At 37.7% G+C, this 20,291-nt stretch overlaps 1 protein-coding gene across 33 annotated transcripts in view; it reads right to left on the bottom strand.

Moving 5' to 3' along the window:
- Positions 1 to 20,291, bottom strand: part of SLMAP (sarcolemma associated protein) — a 150,061-nt gene that overhangs the window by 14,364 nt on the left and 115,406 nt on the right. For 23 of the 33 annotated variants that reach the window (XM_061197032.1, XM_061197041.1, XM_061197036.1 and 20 more), the window contains 4 exons: positions 15,444 to 15,524; positions 15,102 to 15,161; positions 2,567 to 2,689; positions 1,498 to 1,572 (listed from right to left, as the gene is read on the bottom strand). In XM_061197032.1, the coding sequence (XP_061053015.1) occupies positions 1,498 to 1,572; positions 2,567 to 2,689; positions 15,102 to 15,161; positions 15,444 to 15,524 (339 nt within the window). The remainder of the gene's footprint in view (positions 1 to 1,497; positions 1,573 to 2,566; positions 2,690 to 15,101; positions 15,162 to 15,443; positions 15,525 to 20,291) is intronic. The other 10 variants (XM_061197052.1, XM_061197062.1, XM_061197066.1 and 7 more) reach the window with 1 other exon arrangement.

Raw genomic sequence — 20,291 nt, 5'->3', positions numbered from 1 at the left:
TTGCCTAATGAAAGAGGTATATTTTTTAAGGATCTGGTCTTGTTGCCCTCATGACTTGAACTGGAAACAATTTGTATAAAATCATACTTGGTTCAGAACTAGAATACTGGTCTTGATTATAATAACACAAGAAAATTATAGGTATAAAAAGTTCCGTAGGTAGAAAAGAAGAATAATTAAGATAATTAAGAGGATTTAAGGCTTGCGTAGGAAGAAGTTGCCTAATAAATAAACATTAAAGAAAATATTAGACCTTTTAAGTCTGTGGGAAGCGTTAAGAGGTAACAGGTTCAAAAATCTGAAAAGACACAATGGCCATGGATAACATGACCATGGACTTGTGGATAAGATCCTGAAATATACATGCTGGCACTAGAGAGCACTCAATGATGTCCACGTAAGACAGCTTTAAGACAAAAGGAAGCACTACATCATAGAACCTTTAGGGATAATAGCCCATACACAATACAGGATGGAAGTATAGATTCAAATCAGATTTATATAAACTAATGGATAATGGCATTAAACTATAAGAGTGTAAAGAGCTTTCAATTTAAAAAGATATACAACCTACCCTAGAAATTCTTGTTTGACCATAATACCATTTTTTAAAATAACTCACATGTCCCACTCAAAAATAAGAAAACCCAAAAGACTGGTTTTTCTTTGGGATATTTTAGGGCAAATATCATAGGCCTTATACAATGACTCCCCATTTCGTCTCAACAGAGATTACTTGTCTATCTAACTTCTTACCCTACATCTCAAACTAAAATTTTAAAATAACATTCCTTCTTTGACAATGAAGGCAAAATAACATTCCTTCTTGGTTCCTTCTTTGACAATGAAGGCAAATTAATTTTACTTTAGGAATTTTACAGTGGCACAGGAAAGACATCTCCTGGAGTATCTCACAATTATAACCTCAAAGTACCAGGAGCTCTGGTTCAAAGAAAACCCTTGACAGGCAGGGGTCTTTTGGGTCATTTCTGTAATGACCCTGTGATAGCCCATACAAAGAGACAGCAAAATGGTGGATATGAAGAGCAGCCTTTACCAATGAAGGGAGTGCAGGGACCACTGTTCTATTCCATTTGGTAAATAATTTTTGTTGCAGTGCAAGTGTGCTATGAGCATTAGAAATAATATCACCAACAAGCTAAAAGTGCTGATGCACAGAGCTACTCAAACTTTTTTCCTGTCTGAAGGCCTCCTTTGTAGTAAGTCACTACATAACCCAGAAAATGACAGTCTTACCAAATCCATATCTTCAATCTTCCTCTTCCCACTCCAAGTGGGAGGTACTACTGGAGTACTAGGGACTCTTCCCTTAAAAAAAAAAAGGGGCCACAAAGAGCCCAGTTACAGTCTCAGATTCCAGGGAAGAACCAAAGCCTTGAAAAATGGGAACCCTTTGCATTCTTACTTTCCATTTCTTTTGAACTGCTACAAACAAACAACCAGTAACAATCCCAAATAGCCTCGGGTGTTCCATACCTTGAAGAACCTGTATTTGTTTACTGGATTCCTCAACTTGATTTCGATAGGCTTTTCTTTCTTCTTCCAAAAGAGCTAAAAGTAAAGCACAGTATATGTAATTTTGTGATTTAATGAAAATATTCAGAATTGAGCAGCTGGAAGGTTCTAAGAAATTCTCTCCTAAACCTCACTGAAGGAAATAAAAGTTAGGCAGTGTTATCAGTGTTAGCAGTTAGGTAGTTTAAAGATTTTTTTAGGAGCACAAAACAGTAGTAAGTAATAAATGTATTCAACCGAGTAGTAGTTGTCTATACCTTGCATTGCCAAGATAACATGTGCTGTTCTTTACTTGAGAAGCATTCTTGACAGTTGTTAAGCAGGATTTTGAGCTTAAATGTGAAAAACAGACTTAAAATCCTCATGTTCACTGTCAAGTACATAGTAAGTACTTACTGACAGGAAGTTCACAGTTCCCCGTGGGATGCAAATCTTCCTCCTGGTCAGGAAGGCCATTTTAGAGAACATGAGGATTCTAAGACTTTGTAAGGTACTAGTTGACTGCAACTAGGTAACTGCTGTGAACGCTATAGAAATGTAAGCTCTAGGGAATAGCACAGACTCCAACTGGCCTATGACTCTTATCAGTTGGGACATTAGAAAATTCTATACCTTAACCTTGCCTGGTTCCTCTCACTTACTGAAGAATCCACTGTAAAACTGCAAGGAATATAAATTTCCCTTATCTTATACCGAGTAGCTAATATTAGGTATAACTAAAATGTAGAAATTTATAATTCTCTGTTTTTTCCTTTTGCTGTACTTAATGTGTAATTAACTTTTAAGATCTTTCACTGGTACAGGCCTTTCTTAATCTTCACAAGAAAGTAGTACAACTGTAACTCTCCTCACTTTACTGATCTGAAACATAAGCTCAGAGAGCATAAGTGATGTCCCAAGATCACATATCTAATAAAGTTGTAGATTTGGAAGAAGATAACCATGCCTCTGGACTTGGAAGTTTGGGGCCATTCAGTTATATCTTGTTGCTTTCACATCCCCTGAAGAATCAAAGTAATCTTGATCTCACCTTGAAGTTCAAAGCATTTTTGTTTACTTGCTCTAGCTAGTTCCTGGGCTTCAATCAATTCCTTCCGAAGATGCTGAATTTCTTGTTTTGCCTCAGTTTCTGACTGTGCACCCTGCAAGTCATCTGACAAAAATATGTTTATTTTAAAAGCAAGAGTTACTATCATACCATAATCTCTACAACCAAAGATTAGCAATCTTTCTCATGTTTGGAACATGCATAGTTAACAACATAGCACAACTAAGTTTAATAAAATTTAGAAGCAAATTGTATTAAGCATTTTAGTCATTTTACCTTGGAGAAAGAACACAAATATGATTAAATTATTTTAGTAATTCATGGCAATGGTACTATAACATACATACTAATATATACTAAATTATATATTTCACTTATATAAGACTTATGCAGAGCTTATGAAAGGTTTGAAATTTAGTAGTATGATCATAATGCTATTCTTCTCTATCAATTTTGAAATTTCTTCGTAACAAGTCAGAAAATTTTCACTTGGAACTTAACTGGAAATGGAAAAACAGAAAGAAACTTTTCTTCAAGAAAAAATATTTTAGCATGATTTCCCCAGCTGTGGAATACAAAATAAAAACTAAGCTGAAAGCTCCACTGTGCTCCCTTCATCATCACTGTTTCCTCAACACTACAAACAAGTAAATATTTGCTTAATTATCATTATTATTTAAAATTAATTAATTAATTTATTTTTGGCTGTGTTGGGTCTTTGTTGCTGCGCGTGGGCTTTTCTCTAGTTGTGGCGAGCGGGGGCTACTCTTCGTTGCGGTGCGCGGGCTTCTCGTTGTGGTGGCTTCTCTTGTGAAGCATGGGCCCTAGGCGCGCAGGCTCTAGAGTGCAGGCTCAGTAGTTGTGGCTCGCGGGCTCTAGAGCGCAGGCTCAGTAGTTGTGGTACACGGGCTTAGTTGCTCCGTGGCATGTGGGATCTTCCCGGACCAGGGCTCAAACCCATGTCCCCTGCACTGGCAGGCGGCTTCTCAACCACTGCGCCACCAGGGAAGCCCTGCTTAATTATTATTATTTTTTTAGAAATTTATTTATTTTATTTCAGTTATTTTAGTTTTGGCTGCGTTGGGTCTTCGTTGCTGCACGCAGGCTTTTCTCTGGTTTTGGCAAGGGGGGGCTACTCTTCATTGCCATGCGCAGGCTTCTCATTGCGGTGGCTTCTCTTCTTGCGGAGCACGGGCTTTAGGCATGCGGGCTTCAGTAGTTGTGGTACACGGGCTCAGTACTTGTGGCTTGCGGGCTCTAGAGTGTAGGCTCAGTAGTTGTGGTGCACGGGCTTAGTTGCTCCGTGGCATGTGGGATCTTCCCGGACCAGGGCTCGAACCCGTGTCCCCTGCATTGGCAGGCGGATTCTTAACCGCTGCGCCACCAGGGAAGCCCAGCCCTGCTTAATTATTAAATGATGTAACCTAAGTGATTTTATCAAAATAAATTAGAGCCAGCATTACATCTCAAATAAGCTCCCTCCCCTAATTCTTTTCTCTGTAGTTACTCTGCTCATCATCTTTCATTGTATTAGAACTTTCTCCTACTGAACCCTGCCTGAAATAAATATATCATCAGGTAGGCCATATTCTTCTAGTACATTCTATTTGACTACTACTTTGGTTTACAAACAACTCAGGCATAACAACTTCAATCTATCAAAAAAGAATTAAGAATAAAATTTCACAGTGTAATCACTGCAGGTCTTAGATATTACAAACCCATGTTTTCATCCTCATATCTTCCTTCTCCCTGTCAAAAATCTGACTCTAGGGGCTTCGCTGGTGGCGCAGTGGTTGAGAGTCTGCCTGCCAATGCAGGGGACACGGGTTCGAGCCCTGGTCTGGGAAGATCCCACATGCCGTGGAGCAACTAGGCCCGTGAGCCACAACTACTGAGCCTAAGCATCTGGAGCCTGTGCTACCAACAAGAGAGGCCGCGATAGTGAGAGTCCCGCGCACCGCGATGACGAGTGGCCCCCGCTTGCCACAACTAGAGAAAGCCCTCACATAGAAACGAAGACCCAACACAGCCAAAAATAAATAAATAAATAAATTAATAATTAAAAAAAAATCTGACTCTAGGTTCATCTATTTTAGCCAGTCTATCAACTCTTCCTTCAAACAGTCATGGTAAGGGTGGAGGCAAAGAGAGAGAGAGACTGAGAGAGATTTTCCAGTGGCAGGTGCATTGTCACAGCAACTACAAAACTTCTCTTTCAATATAACGCATTGGGGTCTGCAAAGGTTCTAGCTGCCCATCTCTGGAACTGTCATTATGTAGGACAACGTCCTTATTCTTAGGAGTATTAAAGCAGGAAGTATCATGATGCCTTTATCTTTTTTTTTTTTAAAAAGTTGATTTACAATGTTGTGTTAATTTCTGCTGTACAGCAAAGTGACTCAGTTATACATACATTTATTCTTTTTCTTATTCTTTTCCATTATGGTTTATCACAGGATATTGATTATAGTTCCATGTGCTATACGGCAGGACCTTGTTGTTTATCCATCCTATATATAGTAGCTTGCATCTGGTAATCCCAAACTACCAGTCCTTCCCTCCTCAACCCCACCTCCTCCATGGCAACCACAAGTCTGTTCTCCATGTCTGTAAGTCTGTTTCTGTTTCGTAGATATGTTCATTTGTGTCATATTTTAGATTCCCACATACAAGTGATATCATATGGTATTTGTCTTTCTCTTTCTGACTTACTTTGCTTAGTATGATAATCTCTAGGTCCATCTATATTGTTGCAAATGGCATTATTTCATTCTTTTTTTATGGCTGAGCAATATTCCATTGTATATATATACCACATCTTCTTTATCCATTCATCTGTTGATGGACATTTAGGTTGCTTCCATGTCTTGGCTATTGTAAACAGTGCTGCTATGAACATCGGGGTGCATGTCTCTTTTCGAACTGGGTATATGCCCAGGAGTGGGACTGCTGGATCATATGGCAAATCTATTTTTAGTTTTTTGAGGAACCTCCATACTGTTTTTCATTGTGGCTGCACCGATTTACATTCCCACCAACAGTGTAAGAGGGTTCTCTTTTCTCCACACCCTCTCCAGTATTTATTATTTGTAGACTTTTTAATGATGGCCATTCTGATGGGTGTGAGGTATAGTTTTGATTTGCATTTCTCTAATAATTAGTGATGATGAGCATCTTTTCATGTGTATGTCTTCTTTGGAGAAATGTCTATTTAAGTCTTCTGCCCATTTTTTGATTGGGTTGTTTGTTTTTCTGTTATTGAATTGTATGAGCTGTTTGTATATTTTGGAAATTAAGCCCTTGTTGGTTGCATCATTTGCAAAGTATATGTAAATATCATTTGCAAGTATCATGATGCCTTTATCTTACTTTCAAGTGGTTTGGCAAAAAATATCTACATAATATCCTTCAGTAGATATTTTCCTACTTGTATGTTAGGGTTTTTTTCTAAGCACTTTTGACAATTTGGGCTAAATAATTCTTTGTTTTGGGGCTGACCTGTGGATTGTGGGGTGTTTAGGAGGTTCATTGGTTTCAACCCACTAGATGCTAATAGCACTGCCTCTCAGTTGTAACAACCGAAAATGTTTCCATATATTGCCCAATGTCCCTGGGGGTATAAAATTGCCCCACCTTGAGAACTACTGTTCCATGTTAATAACTTTATAACAAAGAGAAAACAAATCTACACATAGGCTTCTTTCCTACAGAAGCACTGGTTAGTAATTCTGAAACTATTTTCTGTATATTCTAAAAATGTTTTAAAAAATAAATAAATTGTAGATAATGGCATCCAGGTTTCTAACTATCGGGAAAGACAATTACAGATATGGAAATATGAAAGACAATTAATTCTGTGGTGTAAGGTATGAATTAGAAGAAGATCTGAATGTATAAAATAGACTCTAATAGATCCGAATGTATAAAAATAAATAGATATAGAAATAAATATAGACATGTGAGGCAGTAAATATAGCCATACATGTATGTATGGATACGAATATACATACATCTATTTCTTAACTCTGTCCACTCAAGTGGGCCTAGAAGTAATGAACACACCATATACTCAGATCTTGGTTTGTCAATACCATTCTCTAGTTTAAAAAACTAGGGCTCTGTGGAGAAATAGCTGATTTCAGGACTAAAGCTAAGTACAAGATGAATGTAGAACATCTTTTTTTGTGTCAGAAAGTAAGAAAGGACTCAAAGAATGATTGGGTCCAAAAAGACATAAGGGGCTCCCACTGGCCAAACATGAGACAATTTGAGTATCAAAATAAATAATGATAGTGACAGATGATACTCCACTGAATAAAACATGAATCCATGAATTTACACTGATATAGAAAAAGAAAGGAAGGAAGGAAAGAAGAAAGGGAAGGGAAGAGAAAACTCTTCCATATTGTAGAAAGCTTGCTAATAAATGTAGAAGGATGACAGAATTATGAAATCACTACTTGGCAACTACGATTATAATAAATGATTCAGGCAATCATCATAAGGAGACATTAAAGCTAAGAAGATAAATGTTTGAGGAGTGGGCTTCCCTGGTGGCGCAGTGGTTGAGAATCTGCCTGCCGATGCAGGGGACACGGGTTCGAGCCCTGGTCTGGGAAGATCCCACATGCCGCGGAGCAACTAGGCCCATGAGCCACAACTACTGAGCCTGCGAGTCTGGAGCTTGTGCTCCGCAACAAGAGAGGCCGCGACAGTGAGAGGCCCGTGCACCGCAATGAAGAGTGGCCCCCGCTTGCCGCAACTAGAGAAAGCCCTCGCACAGAAACAAAGACCCAACACAGCCAAAAAAATAAAATAAAATAAATAAATTAATTAATAATTTTTAAAAAATGTTTGAGGAGTAACAGGATATTTATTTAAAGTTAACATCATCAGCGACAGAACAATTCAACATCAGGTGCCTCCTGATATGATGCCCAAAATTATTTCTGTTATATTACTGCCAAAGATGCACAACTTTAATCTAATCATGAGGAAACGTAAGATACAACCAAACTGAGGGACATTTTAGAAAATGACCATGGTTCTTCAAAAATGTCAATGTCATGGAACACAAAGAAAAACTGAGGAACTGTTCCAGATTAAAGGAGACTAAAGAGACATGACAGATGAATGCAACGCATGACTCAGGATTTTCTGAGGACATTATTGGGACAACTGACAACACGTGAATAAGGTCTGTGTATTTGATAATAGTAATATATAAGCTTGTAGTTAATTTCCTGATTTTGAGAATTATATGGTAGTTATGGAAGAGAAACAGAAAACACACATGAAAATATTTAGGAGTAAGGTTATCACGCCTGCAATTTACTCTCAGTGGTTCAGGGAGAGAGAGGGAGGAGGAAGGAAGAGGGAAAGGGAGATGGATAAATCAAATTTGGTAAAATGTTAACAGCAAATAGGGTGAAATGTTAACAGTTGGAAAATCTGGATGAAGAGTATATGAGGTTCTTTGTTCTATTCTTGCAACTTTTCTGTAAGTCTGAAATTATACCAAAATAAAAAGTCAAAAGGATAATTTCTACATATATACATAAACAAATAAAGAAAATATGGCAAAATACTAACAACTGCTGAATCTAGGTGATGGGCACATATGGAAGTTTTTGGCATTCTTCAATTTTTCTTGCGTTTGAAATTTTTCCTAATTAAAAAAGGTCTCTTGAAATTACCAATCCTAACACTACAATCTTGGAGCAATCATTTCTCCCTATATTCTTATCCTTAACCTATCTTCCCCTTCTGCATTCTATACTGCATTGTGACACTAGAGCAATTTTCTTACTGAGATCAAGAACCTACACTGCCGGGGCTTCCCTGGTGGCGAAGTGGTTAAGAATCCGCCCGCCAATGCAGGGGACACGGGTTCGAGCCCTGGCCTGGGAAGATCCCACATGCCGCGCAGCAACTAAGCCCGTGCACCACAACTACTGAGCCTGCGCTCTAGAGCCCGAGAGCCACAACTACTGAATCCCGCGCACCTAGAGCCCATGCTCCGCAACAAGAGAAGCCACCACAATGAGAAGCCCACACACCACAACGAAGAGTAGCCCCCGCTCGCCACAACTAGAGAGAAAAGCCCGTGCACAGCAACGAAGACCCAACGCAGCCAATAAATAAATAAATAAATAAAATTATTTTTTAAAAAAGGAAGATAAATGAAAGCCTTATTGAGCTAAATAAAAACCCATTTTATTTAGATGTGCAAGTCAAATGGAAATAAATGTTTTTTAGGAACTATGATGAGGTGAAAAGATTAATAGAATCTGTTTTCCTTTTAACACAAATCGTGTCTTTAGAAGTGCTTGGTGTATGGTCTGGGCCAGGAACCAGCTTTTCTCAGACTAAGGCTAAATTCTATAAAAAGGTCTACACCACACAGTAACCCACTAAAGAACCAGCCGTCGCACAGAGAATACGTGATACTCTAAATTAAATTTGTTGTCACTATTTCTTCAGAAGAGTGACTGGAGATTTAACTTAAAATCTGACCTTTGCTTTAAATGTGGGTGAGACACTCTGAACCACGTGGTAAAGGGCCAAATCGAAACATTTCTGCCTGAGTTCTATTTTGCACGTGCATATTTGTTGAAGGCTAATGTAGCCATAACATCTGTTACCTCAGCAACTGATAGAAGTGACCTAGCAGAAGCAGCTGGCCAGGTGGGTGCCATCCTCTTTCTACTACTATCACCCATTCCTTTGGAAAGTCTGGTAGTTTAGTTGCAGGCTTGGATGATGAGAACCTTCACAGTGGAGGAAGACCACTTTCTTGCTGTGGATATGTGTAGTCATGTGAGATAGTCCTAGGTGGTAGCCTACGAATTTAGCTTTGGCAGCAGCCTCTTACTGTTGATTCTCACCCCTTTGCCATTCCTTCTGACCAGCCGGGTTCCCTCTTGACAACTGGATCTTTTGTTGGCTCCTTTGTCCTTCCCATTGTTCTTCTCTTTCTGTATAAATTCCCCCTGCTATCACAGTCTACCCCTATGCAGAGAATTCCCAAACACTATTACTGACTTCCTTCTGACCCAGTCTTATCTTTCTCCACATCTGCCCCACACAGCCTGTGTTGCACCACACTTTCCTACTGGTAAATGTTATTCCTACATTAAACATTAGTCCTATTTGTAAATGTCAGTACTATTTTAAGGAAAGGCATGGCGCCCTTTTCCCTCTTGGTGTACCCTGACTTATCTTTAACCAACACATTTGGGAAGCCCATTCTGACTACTGCTCCACTCCACCCCTGCCCCTAGCCAGGAAATTAGCTCTGCTCTCCAAAGTTTTCACCACACCTATTAAAACACTTATTACACTATCAACCTGTCTCCTTGCTCCATAAGACTGTAGCCTCCTCATGTGTCTTATCTCTGTATCTCCTGGGCCAATAAATGTCACAGAATTAAATGAAAATGGCTTTCCAGTCCTAGTTTCTGTATCACACTTCCAACTGCATTTCTGGTTCCGAGGGTGACAATACAAGACTTCTGAACGTGAAAGGAAGAACTTTTAATAATTATGCTGGGACAACAGGTATAAATGGTTTCAGGCAAACCAGAACCTATGGAAAACCTTCCTGTTCAACATGTGCCAAACTAAAAACATCACATTGTCTTTCCACCACATCATTTAGACTATGTTCCTAGTTATTTATATGTCCTGCAAGTTGGCAGTTGGATCTAGAAGCTTGATCAGATTCAGGTTCAGTTTTTTGTCACTGAATACATCACATGTAGTATGACACACTTTCAGGGTCATCTCAAATGATACTTCTTGCATGAATCGCCTTTCCTCCCCATCTTCTAAGATAAACAAAAAGAAACAAATACAAAATCTGGACATTCTTTCTCCTATCTTTGACTCCTAATGGCAACAACCACCAAGAAACAGCTTATCATCTATACCTCTTCTATAGCCAATTTGTCTAGAAACTCCTCAAATCCCAAAGAGAGTCTTACTAGACTTTGAAACCACTGGAGTCTCTGGCACAGTTCCCTAAATAGAGCAAAGTTGCATTAGACACTACTTGGACTGAATTCCAGTTTTCCTTTTGTCTTTTTTTTGGGAAATGATTTCAAGCATATAAAAACCTGTGGATCAAGCCACAGCTTTATTTCTCTCAAAAGTGGCATAAATTGGTTGAAAATAATTAATATTTCAGGAAAAATTACTGCTGCTATCATCATTTCATTTATATCTCATGGTGAATGTTTAATCTACTTTAGATTCTTTTCCTAACCCTAGATGACTAACATGACAGGTAGCACATTATAATTCTAAAAAAAGATTGGCTGTTTTTTAAAAAGGAAATAATAAAATTTGAAAATAACGGTTCAAGAAGCCAGGCATAGGGTTTCAATGAATAAAATAAAGGGGCTACTTTCTACAACTCTCAAGGTTAACACTGTGGTCTAATAATTTATACTCTTCATTTAAGAGAAAAATTCTGTCAGTCTACTGAACCTAATTACACAGACAACAAAACATAACCACATATACTCAAGCATAACCCAAGTGTTTCTAATAAATGTCAGTAAAAACCTTATTTTAAAGAATTTAGGACTTCCCTGGTGGCGCAGTGGTTAACAATCTCTGCCTGTTAATGCAGGGGACACGGGTTCGAGCCTTGGTCCAGGAAGATTCCACATGCCACGGAGCAACTAAGCCCGAGTGCCACAACTACTGAGCCTGCGCACTAGAGCCCGCAAGCCACAACTACTGAGCACGCAAGCCGCAACTACTGAAGCCCGCGCGCCTAGAGCCTGTGTTCCAAAACAAGAGAAGCCACCGCAATGAGAAGCCCGTGCACCGCAACAAAGAGTAGCCCCTACTCGCGGCAACTAGAGAAAAATCCGCGCGCAGCAACGAAGACCCAATGCAGCCAAAAATAAATAAATTTATTAAAAAAAAAAAAGAATTTACACAACTCTTACAAAGAAAAACAATGGATGAAACAACCATTTAGGGCTATGATGACTGTTTCTTGGAGACTCTTCTAAAATTTGCCGCTTCTAATGGGTGATTTTTCTTCATCTAATTACTGACTTAACAATTCTATTCTTAACATCAAGCTGCAAAATCTTTCAAGAGGTGTTGATAAAAATACCACTTCATTAAACAAAAGTTGGCAATCATATAGGAACGTAAGGAAAGTTTTTGGGTTCTGTTTTTGTCACCTTAACTGAAAGCAAGGTTAGGGAAACTAACCCATTTTCATCAATGGCACTCCAAGCAATTACCAGTAGCATTCGTACACCCACCCTCCTTCCACATGCACCTTGTGTTTTCCAGTCTCTGTCTCCTACAACTCGCCCTTTTATACCCTCTTCCTTGAGTCTGATTCTCTAGCCTATATCATGGGCACTTTTACAGATATAATTTAGCCTTCCCGTTGTACTCAAGGATTAAAAAAAATTTTGCCCTGACATCTGGCAAAGTAAACAAATAAATACATTATTAACTGGAAAAGATCCACAACCAACAACTGCTTTTCCCTAAAAGATAAAGTAGGAAATATTTTTTTAAATCCCACGATCTTATTTAATTAATGAAAAGTTACCCTTTAACTGATAGGTTTGCCTTTTTTTAAAAAAAATAAATTTATTTATTTAATTTATTTTTTTGGCTGCATTGGGTCTTTGTTGCTGCACACGGGCTTTCTCTAGTTGTGGTGAGCAGGGGCTACTCTTTGTTGCAATGGGTAGGCTTCTCATTGCGGTGGCTTCTCTTTTTGCGGAGCACGGGCTCTAGGCATGCGGGTTTCAGCAGCTGTGGCACACAGGCTCAGCAGTTGTGGCTCGCGGGCTCTAGAGGGCAGGCTCAGTAGTTGTGGCGCACGGGCTTAGTTGCTCCACAGCATGTGGGATCTTCCCGGACCAGGGATTGAACCTGTGTCCCCTGCATTGGCAGGTGGATTCTTAACCATTGCACCACAAGGGAAGTCCCCAGATAGGTTTGCCTTTGTTAATCACCATCATTATTATTATTATCAGTATCTTCATTATGGGGCTTAACATGTTATGTTCCCAACAACATAGTAAGTGATCTACTTGTACTGTTTCACTTAATCCTCACAAGAATCCTATGAAGTTGGTTTTCCCCAAACCAACAAAGGAAAAGACACTGAAGCACAGAGGGGTTACGCAATTTGCCCAAGGATATATTGCAAATAAATGGCAGGGGCTTCCCTGGTGGTGCAATAGTTAAGATTCCACGCTCCCAATGCAGGGGGCCCGGGTTCGAATCCTGCTCGAGGAACTAGATCCCACATGCATGCTGCAAGTAAGAGTTCGCATGCCACAACTGAGACCCAGCACAACCAAACAAATAAATAAGTAAATAAAAAAAAAACCCACAAATAAATGGCAGAGCTGGGACAGAACTCAGAGATCTTTGGCTCTTAGCCTCTTGGCTAGAGCCTGTCACTTTCCTAATGCTCTTGTGGTTTTATAACTTTGATGTAAGAGGTCTATTATTAATTTATTCAACAAACATCTGAGTTCTTCCAAATATCTGGCATTGTGGTAGGGAAGAGGATAAAAATAAAATCTAAAGCAGACGGACACATAAGATTACAAAAGCACTAATAACATTTGAATATAATTAACACAGTCATAAACACTATTTACAGGAGTTACTCAGTTTTCCTGGGTATCTCCCTTGTATACTGGAGGTATACATGTTATTAAACTCCTGTTGATGTTATTTTTTTCTAAAAAAAAAAAATGACTACTTATAAATCAATCTGGATTTGGCTGCTGAAAAGCTTTCTGGGAGATTTCTACAGTAAAAAAAGATCATAAGAACAGCTACTTCCTTACGACAGGTGTCCCTTCCTCATTCACCTCCCTTCTTGTTTCCGTGTGTCTCCCAAAGGCCCAAGGTTCCCAAACTTTTTCAGGATCAGCAACAACATTCTATGCATTAATGGTCTTACGTTTCTGAGAAGAATCAGAAATGCTCCAAGATGAGATTTCTGGCCTGTACACACATTAACTTAGATTTATTATTACCACACTAGAAAAAAGGTATGTCTCGTAAACACCAAAGGTCACCTGAGAAGAGTGCGGATCGGTAAGAATACTGGAAACTATTATCATACTTAAAAACAGGTTGGCAGTTGGTTGCCCGGGCCAGTAATCCTCAGGGCTTCCCTTGGTACGGGAATTCAATCAAAGGTGGCTCAAAGAGCCATGTCAGCTTCAGTATCCATGGGGGAGAAAAGAGAAGGCCATGATGCCCAGACTAAGGAATTCGCGAGAATCTGGGTAATCTCTTGGTTAACCAACCCCAATGCCAATCATTATACAACTAGGAGAGCAGCAGGATCATGCAGGGTGAAACTAAGGCTTCCTTATATAATCCAAAACTTAGGGTCTGTACTGGGAGATCCCTTAACAGCCCAGCCAGAAGCAAAGGCATTTCTATACAAAGAAACCTCCACAGGCTGCTTTTGTTGCTAATTTCCGAGAGTTGCCTGGTATCGGTCCACTGCTACTAAAATGCGTAACCTAGTGAGCTGAACTTATATGTCAACTTTTCTTGTGTACAATAAGGCAATTATAAAAGAGACTAAATGCTGGGTGGGAGAGGGAGGGGATATGGGGGTATATGTATACATATATAGCCGATTCACTTCGTTGTACAGCAGAAATTAACACACAACATTGTAAAGCAATTATACTCCAATAAAGATGTAAAAAAAATAATAATAATTTTCTCTAAATGAGAAATGGATCAAAACACTTAAAAGTGAATCTTTGGTGTGGCAGCTGTTGTCATGATTGCAAAAAAAAAAAAAAAGGAGACTAAATGCTGACAATCACAGATTTATCAATAAGCCATCCCCAGGCACTTTATTTTAAAAACATTTTTATAAATGCTAATTTAATTCCTACCCATTTCATTCTAAACAAGTAAATATCAAATAAATGTACTTCTTATTTAGAAGTGACACAAGTGAAAGAATTTATTATATGCACTGCTCATCTTAGCCCCACCCAAAATTTCTAGAAGAGTCCTAAGAACCTGGGGTTATTTACTGGAGAATGAGGAGGGCCAGAAAATGAGGAAATTTACAACTGCTACCATATGATAACAGAGCAAACAGGTAGTTCTTTCAAGAAAGTTAATATTTTTAATCTTTTTTTAGTTTACATTAAAAGTGGTAATGAGTTTCTATCAGAGACATCAAGGTAAACACAAAAAAAACACAGCTGCATTTCACATTCTACCACTTACTGCCTTGCCTTCATTTAACTTTGATTGATACAAACTATTTTACAATTTAAATGTTTTTCTTTAAAGCACTGGCACCAACATCAACATTTTAAATTTTAGTTCCTGCTACTTTAGAGAACCTATCTTAATCTTTTAAGTTAAAACTTAGTTTTAACTAAAGCTTAAAACATCATATAATACATGATTTTGTGGCAAAGGGTGAATCTGATGCCCTGGTTTAAAATGTCTTAAAAACAAGTGAAAATACCTTTTAATAGGGACACTTTAGCAAAGGGTTCATTTAGGTCTTGCTCATCCATTTGGGCGTCTACAGAGGGGGGAAAAAAGATAATTATAAACAGTAAACTCTATTAGCAAGCTATCATTATCAAAATAAAAAACTGAAATTTATACAGCTATTGTATTTGGATCATTGAAAGTAGTTTTTAAATTTATCCAAGATTCAAGGGAGTGACTTGATAAATAGAAGTATTGCTTTTTCCCTCAAACACAAACTTTGAGATCTCCACCCACACTAACCTGCATACCTAAACTGCTTGGTAGGTAACAATAACATCTACAGATTTATAAATATTAGGTTAAAACTCACCTGTAGTGTCGTCACTACTTTTCTCCTTGCTTGGACTCAGAGTATCTGATAAATCAGATTCCTTTGCTCTTGCCTGGTTCTCTAAGAAGAAAAAAATAAATAAATAAATAAAAGTAGAATCTCTTTACAATTAAATAGCTTATATCAATAAAACTGCTTCAGGCTATGCGTGCTCTAAATCTACTGGTATGCAAAATACTTTTAAAATTAACTGAGGTCACTGGATCTCTTACTTCTTCACCACTCTAGTCCAAAATGGAATGCTGGTTATTACACGTAGCTCATATTAAATTATAATGTGGATCATGATTGCTGTGCAGAGGAGGGCTGGGGCTTTTGTTCAAGGCTGTCCACTGGCCAACTGGAAACAAAAATGAAGCAAGCTTTGCTAAAGTATTCAGAGACCTGCAACAAATATAGCAAAATTCCCAGGACAATGTGGATACTGTATGAAGATGATGAAAGAAAAGGATTCTATTATATAAAAACACTAGTTAGGTTGCCTTAGTAATATTTATATTCATGATAAAAACTCTTTTTAAAAAAATCACCATTGTCTTTTATAAAAGTAACATTTAAAACAAGAAAATTAACAGCCTTTTATATCTAAAGAAAGTATTACTGTACCTGAACCACAGGCCTGAAATTCTTTGCTTGAGTTATTTCCTTAAACTCAAGGACCATTCTCACTACTTGGCCTATTCAAGCTATATTAAGATATAGCTTAAGCCCCATCACCTCTAAGGAAGTCTTCATTTCTCCAGCATGTTGCTCCTTTTTATTTATCTTCTCTGGGACATAGGGTTTTATAATTAATCATGTTCTATTTTATATCATTCTCTGTGTATACATATATCTTGTTTCCTTAGTGAGATTATAAATTCACTAAACATATAATTACTTTTTATAATGTTACGCACTTAACTATACTGTCTGTGGTAATCTGTATCAAAAATTTAAATGTGTACATTCACTTCTAGTACTTTTCCTAAGGAAATAATAGGCAACATATAGTATATATATATAAGGACGTTCATTGCAGCATTGTTCATTATAGAATGGAAAATGTCCAAGATATATTCACTACTATTAAGTAAAAGTAAAGTCTGTTAAGCCATGTATAAGATGACCCCCTTTAGACTGAAAATAGCTATACACTTAGCCATGAATTTTTTGTTGTATATGTTTATTCAAGTCTAGAAGGATCTACAACAGAGATACCATGGTCATTTCTGAAGGTAGGGATGAACATTTATTTTCTAACTTCACATTGTTGTATATTGTTTGAAAAATTATAGCGAACATATATTGTTTTCATAATCAACTAAATCAAGAGATATTTTTCATTTTAGAAGCAGTCAGAAACATATCTAAAACAAATACTGTCAAAATAATTAATACAATATTAAAATATAACTTGTTATGGCTATTCCATATAAGAATACATTAGAACTTATGGCTTCACTTGTGAAATGAGTGATGGATTACAAGAAGCCTTTTGCTCCCTTTCTCACTGCCATTTCTAGTCAAAGGCCAACGGGGGAGAGACAGTGAGTTTAGAATAGAAGTGAAGTCACTGATTACTGAGGTCCATGGGAATCTAATCTGTGACCTCTGGTGCATTCACAGTGTACTATAGTCAGACATTTCTGAATGTACTAGTTTTGATCACTAAGTTACAGTGTCAAATAAGGCAGGCTAACACATCTTGTCTATATATAGAAAGAAAAGAAACCACTGTGGGAACAAAAAGGAAAAGACAAAAATGACTCTTTCCTAATTTTAATATTCTTGGCAATTTTATGATCAAGATATAGAGGTAAACCAAGAGGAACGTAGTTTCAAAAGTATTCTTCTGGCTTAGAAGGAACTTTTATTTCCTATTTGGAGAAGTAGCCAGGAAGGTAAAATTGCCTTAGAGGTGGGACTATCTTCCATTAAGATCTTACTAGAATATAAGCTCCATGAGTGCAGGAATTTTTGTTTTGTTAACTGCTATAATCCCATTGCATAGAACAGTGCACAGTACATAGTACCTGCACCAAAAAGAGGACCATTAGAGACACAATTTTACTTTGAGTAAGGCAAGCTTTTAGCAAGTCAAGTCACGGTTCACCATTGTTGTGTCCTGATACTAGAGTTATTATATGGAGGCAAACGAAATCTATTCAAGATGAAATGCAGGACACAACAAATGAGTGGTAGAGTCTCTACTGTTCAAAACATCTACTTTTCAGCTACGAAGCAGCACACAACTTTCCAGTATTAAAAGTCATTACTAGCTGATTTTCTGTGCAGTATTTAATCATTAAAATGCATACCAATAGTATATAGAAGTAAATGGAAGAATGGCTACCAACATCAATACCAAAATTGTTCCCAAACTGGCAAGTCTACAATAAGGTGAATATTTTCACTATATCTTCAAGCAGACATAACGACGGATGGGCAAGACAAACACAGACCACTTCCTACACCACTGGAACCATTATTTGCAAAGAAAGCAAGGTCAAGGATCAAGGGAAAAAAAAGAAGAACTAACATTTGTTGGACAACGGACCAGTGCTTCCTGCTTTATAAGCAATATTTCATTAAATTCCCACAAAATTCTCTAAGTTATATATACTGTCAATCCCATCTTACAAATGAGGAAACTGAGGCTTAAAGAGCTAAAGTAAGTTGCCTGAGGGCACATAGCTAGTTACTGGTAGAACCTGGAATTAAAAGCTACTCTTTGACCTACTCTGTATTCTTTCTACTTCCACCTTGAAATCTACTGTAAACTGCAAGTTGAGTTAGGACTTAAATAGAAGGCATATGCAACTTATGATTACATTTTTCATTAGGTGAAATACCTGAAGGGAATACTACCAAGACTTGTAACAGCTGGTAATTGGCAACTTCCAACAACTGATATTTAAAATCAGTTTTAAATATCATTCCATTAAAAACATCAGCAATGAAAGCATTTAAAAAATAAAACAATCCAGCCAAACCCAAAAGAAAATACTTTATAGCCAGATATAAAGCATTTAAAATGTAATTTATTTCAGCCAACTAGTTTGTCACAAGGATTAGTGTACCTCTGCATGCTAACTGTGGGAAGTACCAGTAAAATGTTGACTGCTGACAGAAATATCTCTGGGTATATAAAACATCTGTATTATCATTCTTTTTTTTGGCCACGCTGCACAGCTTGCAGGATCTTAGTTCCCTGCCCAGGGATCGAACCTGGGCCCGGTCAGTGAAAGCTCCGAATCCTTACCACTGGACCACCAGGGAATTCCATGTATTATCATTCTTTTTTTGGGGGCTGCGTTGGGTCTTCGTTGCTGCGTGCAGGTTTTCTGTAGTTGTGGTGAGTGGGGGCTACTCTTCCTTGCGGTGCGCGGGCTTCTCATTATGGTGGCTTCTCTTGTTGCGGAGCACGGGCTCTAGGCGCGCGGGCTTTAGTAGTTGCAGCACGCGGGCTCAGTAGTTTTGGCATGTGGGGCCTAGAGCACGCAGGCTCAGTAGTTGTGGCGCACAGGCTTAGTTGCTCCACAGCATGTGGGATCTTCCCGGACCAGGGATCGAACCTGTGTCCCCTGCATTGGCAGGCAGATTCCCAACCACTGCGCCACCAGGTTAAGTCCCTGTATTATCATTCTTAAAGGATGTATTCTATTCACTTGCATGGACTTACTTGCCATAATTTATTTAATAAATGCCCTTATTATCAGACACTTATGTTTTCCTTTTTTTGCCTTTAAAACAACACAAACAAATGCCCTTGCACATTTGTCCAATTTGTTCCTTAAGATAAAAACTTAGAAATGAAATTGCTAGGTCAAAAAGCATGTTCTTTAAAACTTTCAATATATATTTTATAGCCAGATTTCAAAAGGAAATCATAACATTTTTTTTCAATAATGACATCACATAATTTCAAGGAAATATATTCTAATTCAGAATGCATTAAATAGAAGCACTTGGGTAGCAAGATACTTTTCTTTAATTATAAGAAGCATGGATTTTTTTCCAAGGCTCTACTTCTACATCAAAGTGTTGGCTATTTAACCAACTAATCTGAATAGGTATTTAGATGGTGAGGTAAAAGCTATTTTAAAATCTGTTCTCATCTCACTTTAATAAGTGAAATAAATTGCCATACGTACTAAAAATAGTTCACTGTTCTGAAATTCAATGCCTGTTTGCCAGAACAATATTAGTGATGCATATTTTATGCATTCTTTCCCCAAATATGGCATCTGCCATGCACAAAATTCCAAATGGAAGCCACCAGATATATGAAATAACACTATCCTTTTAAATATTTTTAAAAGCCAAACGGATCCAGTTACTTTCATAAAACAAAATGTAATGAAATGGAGTATTGCAAACTTTTATCACTCATTGTTTTAGCTAACCAAAATGACTGTCAATTTAGTTTTAAATTTTATACTGGTATGTTCTTCTGATGAAAGTCCTAGAATGAATAATGAGCATATCCCACTAAATTTATTTGCACAATTTCCCTATACATAAAAGTGACTTGACAATACGATGCTTTAAAACTCACTTTTCTTCTCTAAGCCTGACAATTGTAACAGAAAAGAATCAACAGAATAAATTACTTCAAGCAATTACAGGACTGTTCATTAAAAAATATAAGGTTCTACATAATCACTTTTGTTTAAGTCAAATTGAAATGCTAACAATTAAGATAATATTAAATATCATAAGGACTATTAAAGGTACGATAACCAACAAAATGAAACTGCAAGCATTTTTCACCTGTTTCAAAAAAGATTTACATTGCGTTTGATTAAAATTTTGAGATCAAAGCTGAAAATAATGCTGGAAGTG

The sequence above is a fragment of the Eubalaena glacialis genome, chromosome 7 (assembly GCF_028564815.1).
Source record: "Eubalaena glacialis isolate mEubGla1 chromosome 7, mEubGla1.1.hap2.+ XY, whole genome shotgun sequence".
NCBI classification, from domain to species: Eukaryota; Metazoa; Chordata; class Mammalia; order Artiodactyla; family Balaenidae; genus Eubalaena; species Eubalaena glacialis.
This window is presented reverse-complemented; position numbering and strand designations above follow the sequence as displayed.